This window comes from Vombatus ursinus, unplaced genomic scaffold (assembly GCF_900497805.2).
Source record: "Vombatus ursinus unplaced genomic scaffold, bare-nosed wombat genome assembly UNPS02014831.1, whole genome shotgun sequence".
In the NCBI taxonomy this organism is placed as follows: Eukaryota; Metazoa; Chordata; class Mammalia; order Diprotodontia; family Vombatidae; genus Vombatus; species Vombatus ursinus.
In genome coordinates this window covers 815750-832538 of record NW_020954609.1, presented here as the reverse complement: position 1 = coordinate 832538, position 16789 = coordinate 815750, and the positions used below count along the sequence as shown (strand labels likewise).

At 45.2% G+C, this 16789-nt stretch overlaps 1 protein-coding gene across 1 annotated transcript; it reads left to right on the top strand.

The window, feature by feature from the left end:
* Positions 1 to 6497: 6497 nt before the first annotated feature.
* On the top strand, positions 6498 to 11832 carry UBL4A (ubiquitin like 4A). Its single transcript, XM_027838913.1, has 4 exons — positions 6498 to 6677; positions 6961 to 7066; positions 9772 to 9980; positions 10814 to 11832. The coding sequence occupies exons 1-4, from the start codon at positions 6630 to 6632 to the stop codon at positions 10922 to 10924; spliced, it is 474 nt and encodes a 157-aa protein (XP_027694714.1). The 5' UTR covers positions 6498 to 6629; the 3' UTR covers positions 10925 to 11832.
* The last annotated feature ends 4957 nt before the right edge of the window (positions 11833 to 16789 follow it).

The window sequence follows — 16789 nt, the reverse complement described above, 5'->3', positions numbered from 1 at the left end:
TTTGATAGGGTTGATTCTGTGGTGCTCAGCTTTCCTTATAATCCAGCTCTCACAGCTATACATTACTACTGGCTTTGACTATGAGGACCTTGTTTGGCAAGGTGATGTCTGCTTTTTCGTTTGCTATCCAGATTTGTCATACCTTTCTTTCCGAGGAGCAAGCATCTTTTCATATATAAATGTTAGCTATCATTTATTGTTACTATTATGGAACTGGCTACCTTGAAGGGCTTGGTTTGTTCTATGGCATAGCAAGCATTTTTTCTCTTTGGTCTCCAACTAGTGGAGAATACAAAATATAAGCCATTAGCCTCCTGGCCTGCTGTCCTCAAATCTATGTGACCTCATGCTTTGCTTTGTGTTTACTCCTCACCTTAACCCAGGCAAAAGCAACAATCTTGCCAAGTGCCTGAGAACCTTAGGAAACTGACCTGCTTAGGTGAGATTGCTGGGCATTGGAGTCCCAGTGCTCTAAGGTAGCCGTGGATCATTGTCTGATCTACCCTCTCCCTCCAGGAGATCCCAGGGCACAAAAGGGTCAACTCGAGGGGTAGGAGCTGAACTTAACGTTATAGTACTGGGAAAGTATCCAATCATTCATTCAACAAGCATTTATTAAGCACCTGTTGTATGCCAAGTGCTGGGAATGCAAAGATATGAAACAGGCCCTGCCCTCATGGAACTTACATCTTCCTGAGGGAAACAATATGTGTGCATATAAGCACATACCGAATACATACCAAATGCTCTTCTGTTCTGTTCTTCCTGACCCAAAGGATAGAGGGTCAGGTCTTGGCTTCACACTGCACATCCAGGACAGGAAAAATTGACAAAGAAGCCAATCTAACCCCAAGACTCAGATCACTGCTATTTCCTCTCCTGGCACAACGAAAGATTCCTCCAAGGACACAAACTCATTCCTCTTCTGAGCCTCTCTCTTTCTGCCAAGGGCACTGCTATCCTTCCAGTCACTCATACTGGCAACCTTGGAGCCAACCCCAACTCTATATTATTACCACATCTTTTTCTGGTACTCCTCACTGTGCTGGAGGTAGTCACACAATTGTGCTGACTGTCTCCGGTTTATATTCAAGGTAATCCTACTTGTCAAGGCCAACCCCCCCCCAAAAAAATGTGCCATTAATCCCGTTCTGTCCTATCTTCTCAAGCAGATTTTCCCCATTATAATTCCTACTCTCTCTCTCTCTCATCTTGTCTCTTTCTATCTCCTAGTTCATTATGGCCTACAAACACACTCATATAACCACCAACCTTAAAAAAAAATAACTCTCACAAGATGCCACCATCCCCTCAATCTATTTAATCTTGTATCTCTCTTCCTCCACAAACTCCCAGAGAAAGCTTTCTATACTCATCGATTCTACTACCTCTCCTCACTCTTCATCCCCTTGCAGTCTTGGCTTCCAACTTCATCATTCAGTTGAAACTGATCTGTCCAAAGTTACCAATGACCTCTTGCTTGCCAAATCCAATGACCTTTTCTCACTCCTCATCCTTCTTGATCTCTCTATAGCATTTAATTGATGGCCCTCTTCTCTTAGTTTTTGTGACACTATTCTCTCCTTGTTTTCCTCCTACCTATCTCCATGTTCTGCCCCTAACCATGATTTTATCTCGAGGTTCTATACTTGGTTCCTTTCTCTTTTCTTTCTGCACTCTCTCCCTGGGTGAGCTCCCATTAATTCAATGATCATCTCTATGTAGTTAGAGGTCTCTTTGCCTCAAGTCTCTCCCTACTCCAGTCCATCCTTCACTCATCTGGCAAAGTAGTCTTATTAAAAGTCATGTCTAATTATGTAATCTTGTGGCCCTCCCTCCTCACCCTCCCCGACACCACCAATAAACTCCAGCGACTCCCTATTTCCTGCAGAATTAAAAAAAAATTTTTTTTAATCCTCTTGTTTGGCTTCCTTCACACAGGAATCAGGAACAATGGAACTCATAACCCAGTGTTTGATAAACAAGAAAACAAAAAATTACTTAGGAAAAAAGTCTTTATTTGATAACAGCTACTGGGAAAAGCAGAGAGCAGTCTGGCGAAATTAGGCTTAGGCCAACACTTTAAACCATATTCCACAATACAGTCTAAACACACCAAAATATTTATAGCAAGACTTTTGTGGTAACAAAGAACTGGAAACAAGGTAGATGTCCATCAACTGGGGAATTACTGTGCTATAAGAAATGATGTGTGTGATGAATACAGAAAAGATGAATACAAAATAAAGTCAGCAGAGCCAAAAAAAAACAATGTACACAAAAACTGCAACAATGTAAATGGAAAGAACCACACACAGAAAAATCAAAAGTGAATGTTGCAAATTTATAAAGAACAAGCATGACTTGAAAAAAAAAAAGATATGAGAAACTCCCCCCCCACCACCGCTTTGTAGATGTGGGAGATCCACAAGTTGTGTACTATTGCACGTTTTCAAGATTTTTCAATGTACTGATCAGCTATGATGATTTTTTTCCTCTTCTTTTTTTAAATACTGTTTGTTATATGGGGTGGCTTTCTGAGAAGTAGAAAGGATACTGAAGGAGATCAAAAATAATTTTTAAAAGACATCAATAAAATACTTTTTAAAAATAAAGCTCTTAAAAAAAATAAAACTCTTAACAACTTGGACTTTCTACCTTTCTAGTCTTATACTTAACTCCCCTCCATGTAACTCTACAATCCAGCAACGCTGGCCTTCTTGCTGACCCTTGAACACCACACTCCATCTCTCTTTTACTGGCTAACCCTAACCCTCATTCCTCTTTAGAGCCTCCCTGGAATGCTCTGCCCCCTTACCTCCATCTCCTGGCTTCCATGCATTCCTTCAAGAGTCAGTTCAAATCTCATGTTCTACAAAAGGACCTCCCCATCCCTGCCACGTTAGTGCCTTCCCTCTGATATTACCTCCAATTTACACTGTACATATCTTGTGTGTAGTTCCATTCAATTCAATAAACATTTATTAAGCACCTACTCTGTGCCAGGTACTGTGCTAAGTGCTGTGCTAGTTTGCATGTTTGCATGTTATCTTCCCCATTAGAACGTGAGCTCCTTGAAGGCAGGAACCCTGCTTTGGACTTTGTATCCCTAGTACTTAGAACAGTGCCTGACACATGGTAAGTGCTTAATAAATGTTTGTTGATTATTGCTTGATGGTGACTGCCAGATTTATAAATACAGCCCAAATCACCATCCTGTTCAATAAACCCCAGTCGCGACTTACTACCTCTAGGAGCAAGTATAAACTCCTTCATTTGGCACTTAAGGTCCTTTACAACCTGGCTCCAAGCTACCTTTCTAGTTTTCTTACACACTATTTCCCTCCTCAAACTATGATTCAGCCATACTGAATCTCCAATATCATTTCCTTTTAGGAATTATTATCGCACTTTGAATAGGACAGTGATGTAAATTTCATTCAAAAAAGCTATAATAGTCACAATAACTCAAAAGAATTTTAAGTAGTGATGTTAAATTCTGGCTGATGGCTAGGAGCCTTCTGAGAGAATTGTGATGTTACATGAGGGAAGTGCCTTGGAGACACTATGGAGCATGTGTAGACACTGTGACTGGTTCTGGTCTGATAAACCTGTCAGTCAGTCAGTAAACTGACTGTATGTATCAGGCACCTCACAAAGCACTGGGGATATAAAAAGAGGCAAAATATAAGCTCTGACCTCAAGCAGCTCACAGTCTGATGGAGGAGACAACTTGCAAACAGCTACCTACAAACAAACTCTAGACGGGAGAAAATGGAGGCATCCTATGTTGAAGTGAAGGCTCTCCAATTGGCTCATAGCTTCTGGTGAGAGACTATGTGGGAAGGGGAAAGGCTTAGGGGCCTTCTCCTACTCTGAGGCCTATGGCCCAGTGAAAGAGCTTCAGTCCTCTGCCTCTGCATGTTTTTGTTTGTTTATTTGTTTTTTTCTGTTCTAGGTAAAGGGAGTGGGATCTCCAAGCTTGTGTTTTGAAGGGTCCAGAGAGTAAGCCATAGGAACCTGGGAACTGGAATTCAGGTCAGGTCAATCATCCCAACATTTATCCTCCAAGGAACAAGGACTGACCTTTTGGGAAGACCTTTGGGATCCCAGATAGTAGAAGCTGAGATTCATCTGCCTTTCAGAATCTCTGGGTTTCCTCAAGACTTGAACTGTCTTTTTTTTTTTAAATAATTTTTTAATAAATTAATTAATTTTTAGTTTTCAACATTCACTTCCACAAGATTTTGGGTTCCAAATTTTCTCCCCATCTCATCCCCCCCCAATATGGCATGCATTCTAATCTGCCCTCCTTTCTATCTCTGCCCCCCCTTCTCTTATCCCCTTCACCTTCAATTTTCCTGTAGGGAAGGATAGATTTCTATACCCCATTTCCTGTATATCTTATTTCCCAGTTGCATGTGAAAACAATTTTTTTTAAACACTTGTTTTTAAAACTTTGAGTTCCAAATTTTCTCCCTTCCTCCCTCCCCACCCACGCTCATTGAGAAGGCAAGCAACTCGATACAGGTTATACATGTGTAGTCATGCAAAACACTTCCATAGTAGTCATGTTGTGAAAAACTAAGTATATTTCCCTTAATCTTATCCTGCCCCCCATTTATTCTATCCTCTCTTTTGACCCTGTCCCTCCTTGGAAGTGTTTACTTCAGATTACCTCCTCCCCCAATCTGCCTTCCCCTCTATTGTCCCCTTGTTGAGCTGTTTTTTAAGCTCCACCTTCTACAGGAAGCTGTTGCAGGTTCCTTGAGATGCTTGTGCCCTCTCTCCCAAAACTACCTTGTGTTCATTTTGTATATATTCTGTATACAGCTATGTAGTAGGGGTTTGGATTGGGGGTTTACACCACAGGGAACATGTATGGGAATAAACTTATATGGGCCATCCCAGAAAGCATACACAGAAAGCTCCCCTTGGAAACTTCCAGAAATTCCAGGGATATGTATGCCACAGCACTGAAGGGCTAGTGCTTTGAGATAATGAAGCAAGAAGAGCCAATGACTTATTGGATCTTTAAAAGGATCCACCTTCTCTTTCAGCTGCATGTTAAGTTTCAGGACTATCCTTGCTTTTCCCATGGAGGGATAGGAGCCATGAGCAATGAGCCACATGGGAGCTAGTACTGGGGGTGTCTAGCTAGAAGAGGTTGAACCCAGGCCACTGGATGCCTCTTCTAATCTGTGTCCTTTCACCTAATCATAGGTGAGTGAACAGCAATGCCCATAGAGACACATCCAGCCTTGGAGGCAGCCTTCCGAATCTGAGAGGTCAGGAGATTCTAGGTCCCTTGGGCAGCAGGGAGAATTTCTGCACTGGAGAAGATGACCACTAACAAGACGTGGAGACCAAACACTGAACTGGCTTGCCAAAAGACATGGACTTGGAGCCATTTAGACAGTGTAGAGTTGAGGCAAAATATAAAATGTCTATTCAACAGTCTCACAGATTGCTCTATGTTATGTTTGTTTCAACCTACCAGCACAGTACAAATTATCGTGATTGAGTTACTTGCTTATTAAGTATTCTATCAATAGGCCCTTCTAAGTGCCTTCTGTGTTAAGCATTGTTTTTGTGAGTGTAAGAAATAAATAGCTGTCCTACACCTGATTCATATTGTATGTATAGTACCTATTTACTCTCCCCTTTGGGGAGACCCTAAATACGAATGAGATTTCCAAATCTGTATCTGCAAATCAAATCTCTCCATTATGCTCCAGTTCCCCACTTTTAAACGTTTGGTGGATATCTCCACCCGGATGTCCCACTAGCATCTCAAGTTCAACGTATCCCAAAGTTTTGCACCCCACCTCCCCAATTCTGCACCTGACCTAACTTCCCTATATAATCTGCCTTTTGGCCCCACCCACAGAGGACAATGACTCAGTAGCCTTGGGAAAAGGGAACTGCCTGATGGCCTGCAGTTTACCCAGTATTCCTCAAGTTCTTGTACTCTGACATCTGACTTTGAGGGTGAGCCATCTGGTCAGCAAGGAGTTCCCAGCCCCCAAGGTTACTGAGTCAATTACTTTCCTAAAGCTCAGGTCCAACTATGTGACACCCCCGCCCCATCTCCAGTGGCTTCCTATTGCCTCCTGGACCAAAGGCAAAATCCCCTTCTGTATTTAAAGCCAGAAATAAATAAACAAATAAAAGCCCTTCACAACCTAACACCCTCCTGCCGTTTCCAGTCTTCTTACACCTTACATCCTCCCCTTCCCCCCCAGTACTGACGCTGGTCTCCTAGCGCAGACACTAGGGAGGGGGCTGGGCCTCGGCCCGGTCCGCGGCTCCCCGCCCTCTCTGGGAGTGCGTGAGGCGGCGCTGGGCACACCCTCCAGGCCTGAGGAGGGCGCTCGGCCCGTAGCGGTGTCGCGGCCCCACAGTCCCTCCGCAGCTGCCACGTCCCGCCGCAGCTGCCACCTCCCTCAGCCTCACATCCGGCCCGCCCCAGCCGTGGCCCCGCCTTCCAGGCTCCCAGCAGCCTCGAGGGCCAGACCCCCACTCCTCTCGCTGGCTGTTGGTTCCGGCTGGGCCTGAAGTTGAGGCGGCGGACGGGGAGGTGCAGTCCAAGTCCGCTGGGAGCTCTTAAAGGCGCCGCTCCCGCCGCAATGCAGGTGACCGTGAAGGCACTCCAGGGCCGGGAATGCAGCCTCCAGGTACTCCCATCGCGTCCCGATAACGTTGATTTTCCCCCCCCTCCACCCCCCTCTGGAGGGGGGTCGGGTGGCGAGCTCCCTAGGGCTGGGGCGATTGGCTGGCCCAAACGGGCTAGGGCTGGGCGGGGCCGGGGGCGGGGCCGGGCCGTCCCCCTCCCCCCAGAGGAGCTGGGTGGGGGGCGGGGGACGGGATGATTGGCGCCGGCAGCCGCCTCAAGCACCGCCTCACTGCTCGCCGGCCCCGCCTCGCCCCCCCCCCCCCCCCCCCCCCCCCCGCCCCCAGGTGCCAGAGGACGAGCGAGTCTCCACCCTGAAGCACCTGGTGTCCGAGAAGTTGAACGTCCCGGTGGTCCAGCAGCGGCTGTTGTTCAAGGGCAAGGCCTTGGCAGGTACCGACCTCTCCCGGCCCCCGAGCCCCTTTGAGGCCGCCAAGGAACGGGGAGGGAAAGGGAGGAGAGAGGGCTGCCCTGGCCTCGCTCCAGCCTCCAGCCCTGGGGTGCTTAGCCTCCTGTGGACTTTTATCAGTCATTCGGGAAACCTTGATTAAGCATCTACTGTATGGGCTAAGCTCTGGGAGTACAAAAAAAGATACCCTGTCCTTGAGAGATCATGTTCTAACGCGGGGGACGATAAGCAAAGAAATGCATGGAAACAAAATAAAGGACAAACTGGAGATAGTCTCAGAGGGAAGGAAGGCTCTACCTTTAAGGGGATGGGGAGGGATTTTAGCTGGGACTTCAAGGCAGTCATTAGTCAGAGATGAGAAGGGAGAGCATTCCAGACATGGGGGCCAGCCAGAGAAAATGTCCAGAGCAGAAAGGTAACTGTCTTGTTCCAGGAACAGCAAGGACATCAGTGTTACTGGATCAAAGAGTACTTGGGATGAGGCTGTAAGGTGTAAGAATACTGGAAAGGTAGAGAGTTATGAAGGACTTTGAACACCAAACAGGATTTTATATGTGATCCTAGAAATGATAGGGAGCCACTGGAATTTATTGAGTAGGGGGAAGCGGTGACACAGCCAGACCTGCACTTTAGGAAAATCACTTTAGTGGCTGAATGGAGGATGGATCAGAGTGGGGAGAGACTTAAGGCAGGCTGACCAACCAGCAGGCTTTTACTGTAGTCCAGATGTGAGGTAATGAGGATCTGCACCAGGATGGGGGCAGTGTCAGAGGAGAGAAGGGGGTATATTCAAGAGATGTTGCAGAGGTGAAATCACAGGCCTTGGCTACAGCTTAGATATGGGAGGTAAGAGATAGTAAGGGATCCAGGATGACTCCTAGGTTGTGAGTCTGAGAGCCTGGAAGGGGTTGGGGAGGGATGGTGGTGCTCTCCACAGTAATGGGCAAGGTAAAAGAAGGGAAAGGTTTAGGGGAAAAGATAATGAATTCAGTTTTGGATATACTGAGATTAAGATGTCTACTGGATATCCAGTTTAGATGTCTAATAGGCAGTTGGAGATGCAGAACTTAAGATTAGGGCTCTATAAGTAGATTTGAGAATCGTAAGGATAGAGATGATAATTGAATCCATGGGACATCACCAAGTGGAGTAGAGGGAGAAGAGAAGAGGGCCAAGAACAGAGCCCTGAGGGAGACTCACAAGTTACCAGGCATGACTTAGGTGAAGATCCATCAAAGGAGACAGAAAAAGAGTAGTCAGGTAGGAAAAGAACCAGGAGAGAGAGTGGTGTCCCAAAAATCTAGACAAAAGAGAGTGTCAAGGAGGAGAGAGTTATCAGCAGTGTTAAAAGCAGCAGAGAGGTGGAGGAGAATAAGGATTGAGAAAAGACCATTGGATTTGGCAACCAAGAGATCATTGGTAACTTTGAAGAAAGCAGTTTACTAAGGGCAGAAGCCAAACTGTAAGGGGTTAAGAAGGGAGTGAGTACAGAAAGTAGAGGCACTGAGTATAGGCTTTTCAAGTTTAGCTACAAAGGGCAGAAGAGATAGAGGATGCTGGCTAGAGGAGACAGATCGAATCAAGTGAGGCTTTGAGAAGTGTGGGGGAGACAAGCACATGTTTGTAAACTGTAGGGAATGAGCCAGCAGACACGGAGAGATTAAAGACAAGTGAGAAAGTGAGGATGATTAAGTGGGGTCAGTCTATTGGAGTAGACAGAACGTAATGGTTGAAGGAGGAGAAAATGGCAGGATGTACTTGAATGATAGAAGATGAAGAAAAGAGGGGGAAAGGGAACTATTAGAGAATGGCCTCAGTTTTTTCTGTAACACAAGTTACAGATGAGATGAAAAGGTTTGGAAGAGCCAACATGCAAAGTGCATGAGCTGATAGGGGTGGTATAGTAGGATTACCTCAAAGCAGTGAGGGTCTAGTGGAGATTGTGTAACAAAATTTATTGTGTTTGGCAATCTGGTTAAGCTTATGAACCCCTCCTTAGAATATTGTTTTTAAATGCATAAAATAAAATACAGAGGATTATTACAAAAGCAATAAGAGTTACCAAATTTTTTTTTTTGCTGAGTCAGTCGGGATTAAGTGACTTGTCCAGGATCACACAACTAGTAAATCAAAATATTTTTAAAAGCAAGTTCGCAGACTCCAGGTTAAAAACCTGCTGTAGGGCCTGAAACAGATAGAATGCTAGCTCCTTGGAGTCAAAGACTATTTCCCTTTTGTAGATGTCCCCAGCACTGACAGTGCATGACACATAGGGGTACACCTAGTAAATGCTTGTTTATTGATGCATTAGAGACTGAGAACATGGCCATGGGATTGAGCCAAAATGGGAGAGATTCACATAATGTCAGTGTCTTCTTTCTACTGATCCCAAATACTAGGATTTTTAACTTTGATCTTCTCCCCCCCCCCATACATGTATGTACTCCCTGGGATGGTGAAGGAGCTCTATGGAGTTGATTGAGGGCATCAATTGGATCTAGAGGCCAAGCTGGCCCGGAGAAGTCAGGGTATAGGGTAGCACACAGGTGGTAACTTATTCAGCAATGAAGTGGTATAAAGATAATCCAGTGCCTAAGGTGGGAAGCCTCAAGTTGGTTCTTTTGGTAAGGAAACACAGGAGCCAAATATCACCTCCTCCTCTTCTTTTTCTTCCTCTTCCTCCTCCTAGATGAGCTTCGCCTTTCAGACTATAGCATTGGGCCAAACTCCAAGATCAACCTAGTGATCAAGCTTCCTGATGAGGGGACTGCTCGACACCTGCCCTCAAAGCCTCAGGCCCAGTCTCAGCCACTCCCCACCTGGTTGCTGGTCTCCCAGATCTTGGCCCGACACTTCAGCACAGCTGATACCAGGAGAGTCCTAGAACAGCTACAAAAGGTGAGGTCCAGGACTATGAGGATAATCTCTCTCATCCTAACCTAGTGCTTGCAGACAACATTTGAAGTATTTGGCTAACTGGACATCCAGCCCTTAGTATCATGAGATCAGAAATGCAGGTCTGGAAGGAACCTTAGATCTCATCTCCTCTACAGAGGAGGATATGGTGGCCCAAAGACGAGTTTGAACATGACTCTTCTGACTCGAAACCATTAGTTTTTTTCAGTTCACAAACATTTATTTTCTCTCCCACCTCTTCCCTCTCAATTGGGGGGGGGGGAGACCAACAGAACCCTTGCAACAAATAAACCTCATGTAGAACCAGCAAATCCCACATTGCCCACATCCACAAACATAGGCTTTATTGAGTGCTTGGATTCTGGCCTTCCTCTCAGGAGGTATGAAGCAGGCTTCCTTGTGGGGCCTTTGGGATCCTGGTGGTTCATTGTATTGATCAGAGGAGCTCAGTCTTTCAGGATTGATCATTGTTACAGTGTTACTGTTACTGTGCACAATGTTCTGATTCTGTTCACTTCACTCTGCATCAGTTCATATAGGTCTTGCCAGGTTTTTCTGAAACCATTCCCCTTGTAATTTCTTAGAGTACGATAGTATTCCATCACAGTTTCCCAGTTGGTGGTCAGTTTCCCATTCTCACCGCAAAAACAGCTGCTATAAATATTTTTGTCTCTATGGGTCCTTTCCCTCTCTTTTTGATCTTTTTGGCCACCCCATCTTCCTTCCCAATCCTTTGATAATGCATTCCTCATGACTTGGACCGGAGGTCAAGGCCATGTCTTTTCTCCCTTCCCTTCCTGCCCTCCTCCCCACAGGACTATGATCGGAGTCTACGCCTCCTGAGCTTGGATGATATTGAACGTCTGGCTACCCGTATGCTCAACTGTACTGTGACTGAGCCTGTGGAAGTTGGCTTCCTGGACTAACTCCCTCATCCCTCTCCCTGGAAAACAAAACAAAACAAAACAACACTAGTCTTGGATGGAGTAGTGGGGGTTGGTTTTCTGGCTGAAAGCTGACCCTCTGTCCCGGCTACCTCCATCCACCCCCTAGTAGGCGTGGAAGGAAGAAAGGATGAGGGGAGTAGTATTAGACAAGGGGGTTGGCTTTTGTGGTGCAGAGTGGGATGGTGGTCAGGGACTGGCTACTATGACACCTTCCTCTCCCCAGTTTTTTCCCTGGGATATGACTACTGACCTTATGATGTCACCATCAGACTCTGCATTCCAGGCATCCTTGGCCCCTTGCCCCCAGCTCTGCTTCTTTGAGCACAGAATCATGGGCTTTTTTCTCTAAGTATAACCCTGTTCCCGACATGAACAAAACCCACCTGCCAGAGGGCAGCCTTACAGAGGGATCAGAAAGCCTTCGAAGAAGGGAAACCTTCCTCCCTCAGTCGTGGTGATTATGAGAACAGCTGCCATCCGTGGTAGTGTCCTCTCTTTTTCTCAGAGCCTCAGGGCTTGGGGCCAGTCATGTTCCTATTTAGCCATCCCCTATCCTCATCTGAAGGTGAGGCCCTTCCTATATAACTCTTCTCTCACTCCCACTCCTGTACAAAAGGGGTCAGTGCTTAGGTGATGGGGCTGTGGTGAAGCTCAGGGTTACTCAATGCCATTGTGAGGCCTCACCTTGTGGGTGTTCCTCAGCAGCTTCCTGACTCAAAGAAAATCTACCCTAGACCTATGAGGCAACAGTGGAGAGCAGTTAGCTCTGAGTGAAGGGAGGTGGGGGTGAAGGAGCCCCCAGGGCCTCTCCTACTAGAGAGAGAGAGCCTAGCTTTTCAAACTTTTGCTTCCAGTTAATTCAATTAAACCTTTATTATGCACCTCTACTCCAAGCTTTTGGGTTTTTGTTCTCTGCATTAAAGACCAGTGATTTCTTGGATGTGACTTAGCATCTCCCCCACCCCCACCCCCCCCTTGACTGTCCTTCCACAAGGTCAATGAATTGTCACCTAAAATATTATTCTCCCTGACCAAATGGGGCCTCTCCCAGCTGACTGAAGCTAATCTGTGGAAGAGATGAGGCCCAGGAGCTGCCAGAGCCTGCAATAATCTGCAGTAACCTTGATTTACCTCCATTCATGCAAAGCTCATTTATTGAGTGAGCCATATGCTAGACCCTGAGGAGAATCACAATAACAGCTAGCCTTTAGCACCTGAAGATGTGCAAAGTGCTTTATAAAGAAGATCTCATTGCGTCCTCACAACAACCTTGGGGGATAGGTGCTATTATGATCCCCATTTTACAGATGAGGAAACTGAGGCAGTGACATGTGCAGGATTACACAGCTAGCTAGTGTCTTGAGAGTCCAATCCAGATAAACAAAATCAGAAACCATTATGGCCTTAATGGAGGTGATAGAAGAGGCAACTGAGAAAGACTTGAATGGAGGGCTGAGGTCCAATGATCAAAAATCGGAAGTCATGTGCTCAGAATTTTCAATCTAATTTGAGGGAAGGGGAAAGAGTAGTACTCAAATCAGCATGATATTGTGGAATGGGGAAAAGGGAGAGATCTGCCCCAGGTTCCTCCTGAAACTGGGAGGAAAGAGAGGACTGCCTCTACTGGGCCTGAGGCATTGGGGGATCTGGACAGGAGGATGAAGGGGTGGGGAAAGGGACCATGGTTTGGCTAACCCTTGGAGCCTTGAAGGGAGCAAGGCTGAGGCGCTTGTTCCCACCCCTGCCCCACCCCCTTGGCCCACCTAATTTTCCAGCTGCAGCCCAGGCAGTCCAGCCCAACTCATGCTAGTCCAGCTGGCTATCCTCATTAGGCTTGGACTCCCCAAGGGTGTGTCTTCTACAACTTGTATCCTACAGCTAACCTCGACTAAAGGGCATGGGGTGACATCAGGGTGAGGCCAGGGCCCAGGTGTCGTACGCCTGCGTGCAGCTCCCCAGTGGCAGCAGAGAAGGGGCCCACTGCTCAGCTTGCAGTACCAGATCCCTGACATTGGGCAAACAGCCAACAAGAGCTGTCTTCAGAAACAAGCTGGCCCTGGTCTCTTGGCAAGTGCTGAACTCACGTGTGAGTGTTTGGCGAGGGGAGGGGAATAAGGCCACATGCCTGAGGGGTCATCCACCTGTGCCTGTCTACTGGGTTTCTTGATTCTGACCCATACCCTGTAGCCACTGGAGATCAAATGAAGCCTGCCATCCTTTGAGGCTCTATCACCACAGTCAGCTGGCTTCCACTTCCTGGAGTGTTTGGGGTTCCCATGCCCTGCTGAGCTCCTATTCATGTGTTGACCACTAATGTCCCTTGATCTTTGCACCTCCCTGCTCCCCTCCCTCCGAGACTGAACTGGGAGGAGATGAAATATCAAAAGCCAGGATCTGTGCGTACCCTCCGACCCAGCAATAGGTCTATACCCCAAATAGATCAAAGAAAGATAACACAGTAACAGCAATATTGTTGGGATGATCCACTGTGAAAGACTAGCTACTCTGATCAATATAATGATCCACCACAACTCCAAAGGACCCATGATGAACAATGTTGCCCACCTCCAGACAGAACTGATGGACTCAGAGGGCATATCAAAGCGTCTTTTCTTTCTTTTTCTTTTTTTTCTGTCTCTTCCTTCTTTTCTTTCTTTGACTAATGTGAGATTTTGTTTTGCATGACTATATATAATTGTAATGGTTTTGTTTTTGTTGTGTTCTCAATGGGTGGGGGAAGAAGACAATTTAGAATGAGATAAAATAAAATTGAATTTTAAAAAATAAAACAGATCAAAAGACTAAGAGCCCAGATAATAAGCAGTAAATCATTGTTGGTCTCCCATATTCATCTCCAAACAGCTATAAAGTAGTGCCCCAGAACAAATCCTGTAACACTGTAGCCAGTGGAAAGACAGGGTGGAGCAGTGTTTTAGCTGGGAAAACTTGGAGGATTGGCAAGAAAGGTCCATCTCACTTGGGTAAAGGGGGAGCACATTTCAGGACAGTAAGCATCCCAGCAAGCCCCATCTTGGTAAAGCAGGGGGAGATTCTGAGCCCCTTTGTGGTGGAACAGGCAAACGCCAACACGAGGACCCCCCCACCCCATGTGCCTTAGCACAGCCAGAGGAATGGGCAGATTCCAGCACAAAGCAAATAGGCATCCTCCAAGCCCCAGACCTCTGCGTGCTTCAGAGTAGCCCCAGGGAAACATAGAAAGACCCCACCTGGCCTCAGCGCATGCCAGATACCACCACTAGGACTCCAGCTCAGCACCAGATAAGCTGCCAGACCCATATAGCTTACAGCTGCAAGCACCTGAGGCCCCAGCACACAAAGTCAGTGACCAGGCGCTTGCTCTACATCAAAAGAAGCTTAGGACAGTGTCCCCTGTGCTCCAGTAGGAGAGCTCAACTTTAAAAGCCAGGAAACAGGCCAAAAAGATGAGTAAGAAGCAAAAATGAACATTAACCATAGAAAGTTGCTATGGTGACAGAAGACCAAAACACAAACTCGGAGGGGACAACGTTGTTAATATACCTACATCTGAAACCTCAAAGGGGAATATGAATTGGTTTCAAACCCAAAAATCTTCTTGGAAGAACTCAAGAAGGATTTTAAAAGTCAAATAAGAGAAGTAGAAGAAGAATCAGGAAAAGAAGTGAGAGGTATGCAAGAGAGAGTCAACAGCTTAGAAAAGGAGGGACAAAAATTGGCTGAAGAAAAACAATTCCTTAAAAAGTAGAATTAATAGAGCACTGGCCCTGAAGTCAGGAGGACCTGAGTTCAAATCCGGCCTCAGACCAACACTTGACACTTACTAGCTGTGTGACCCTGGGCAAGTCACTTAACCCCAATTGCCTTTAAAAAAAAAAAAAAGTAGAATTGGCCAAATGGAAAACATGGTACAAAAGCGAACCAAAGAAAATAATTCCTTAGAAATTAGAATTGGGCAAGTGGAAGCTAATGACTCTGTGAGACATTAAGAATCAGTCAATGCAGGGGAAGGTGGCCTAGCTATACCAAATCTTAAATTGTATTATAAAGCAGCAATCATCAAAACTACTTGGTACTGTCTAAGAAACAGAGTAGTGGATCAGTGGAATAGGCTAGGTATGTAAGACACAACAGTCAATGACAATAGTAATCTACTATTTGATAAATCTGAAGACTCCAGCTTCTGGAGAACTCACTATTTAATAAAAACTGCTGGGAAAACTGGAAAATGGAATGGCAGAAACTAGAGATAGATTAACATCTTACACCCTATATCAAGATAAAGTCAAATTGGGTACATGATTTAGATATAAAGACTGATACTTTTAGCAAACTAGGAGAGCAAGGAATAGTCTGCCTATCAGATCTATGGAGAAGCGAAGAATTTATGACCAGATAGCAAACATTATGAAATGCAAAATGGATGACTTTGATTACATTAAATTAAAAAGTTTTTGCACAAACCAAGCCAATGCAACCAAGATTAGAAGGGAAACAGAAAGCTGGGAAACAATTTTTACAGCCAGTGTATCTGATAAAGGCCTAATTTCTAAAATATATAGAGAACTGAGTCAAATTTATAAGAATACAAGTCATTCCCCAATTGATAAATGGTCAAAGGATATGAACAGGCAGTTCTCAGAGAAAGAAATTAAAGCCATCTATAGTCATATGAAAAAATGCTCTAAATCACTATTGATTAGAGAAATGCAAATCAAAACAACTCTGAGGTACCACATCACACCTATCAGATTGGCCAATATGACAAAAGAGGAAAATGGTAAATGTTGGAGAAGATGTGGAAAAATTGGAACACTAATGCATTGTTGGTGGAGTTGTGAAATGATCCAGCCATTTTGGAGAACAATTTGGAACTATGCCCAAAGGGCTATTAAACTGTGCATACCCTCTGACCCAGCAATAGCACTTCTAGGGCTATATCCCAGAGAGATCATACAAATGGGAAAAGGACCCACATGTACAAAAATATTTATAGCAGCCCTTTTTGTGGTGGCAAAGAATTGGAAATTGAGAGGATGCCCATCAATTGGGGAATGGCTGAACAAGTTGTGGTCTATGAATGTAATGGAATACTATTGTGCTATAAGAAATAATGGACAGGCTGACTTCAGAAAAACCTGGAAAGACTTATATGGTCTGATGCTGAGTGAAGTGAGCAGAACCAAGAGAATGATGTACACAATAACAGTCACGTTATGCAGTGACTAATATTGATAAACTTAACCCTTCTCAGCAATACAAGGATCTAAGACATTTCCAAAGGCCTCATGATGGAAAATGCTATCCATAAAGGAGGAAGAACTGTGGAGTTTGAATGCAGATTGAAGCATACTATTTGCTCTTTTTTTTGTTCTGTTTTGTTCTGTTTCCTCTTTCTTGTGGTTTCCCCTATTGGTTCTAATTCTTCCTTACAACGTGAAAGGAGGGAAGAAGTAAGGGTAAAGGGGAAGAAAAGGGAGGGGGCTAATAGAAGGGAGGTGGAACTGAGGGACTCAGTGGTTAAAAGCAAAACACTAGGGAGGAGGTAAAGGGAGAAAGGAGAAAGAAAAGCATAAATGGGGGAAATAGGATAGAAAGAAAGACACAGATAGTAATCATAACTGTGAATGTGAATGGGATGAACTCTTCCATAAAACAGATGCAGATAGTAGAGGGGAGCAAAAAACAGAATCCTACAATATGTTGTTTACAAGAAACACACTTGAAACAGAGAGACATACACGGAGTTAAGATAAGGGGCTGGAGTAGAATATATTATACTTCAGCTGAAGTAAAAAAAAAAGAAAAAAAAAGCAGGGGTGGCAATCCTGATCTCAGACAAAGCAA

Coding starts and splice junctions, on each gene's coding strand:
- UBL4A (XM_027838913.1), top strand. CDS start 6,630: ATGCAGGTGACCGTGAAGGCACTCCAGGGCCGGGAATGCAGCCTCCAG. Junction 6,678..6,960: donor GCCGGGAATGCAGCCTCCAG/GTACTCCCATCG, acceptor CCCCGCCCCCAG/GTGCCAGAGGACGAGCGAGT. Junction 9,981..10,813: donor TCCTAGAACAGCTACAAAAG/GTGAGGTCCAGG, acceptor TCCTCCCCACAG/GACTATGATCGGAGTCTACG.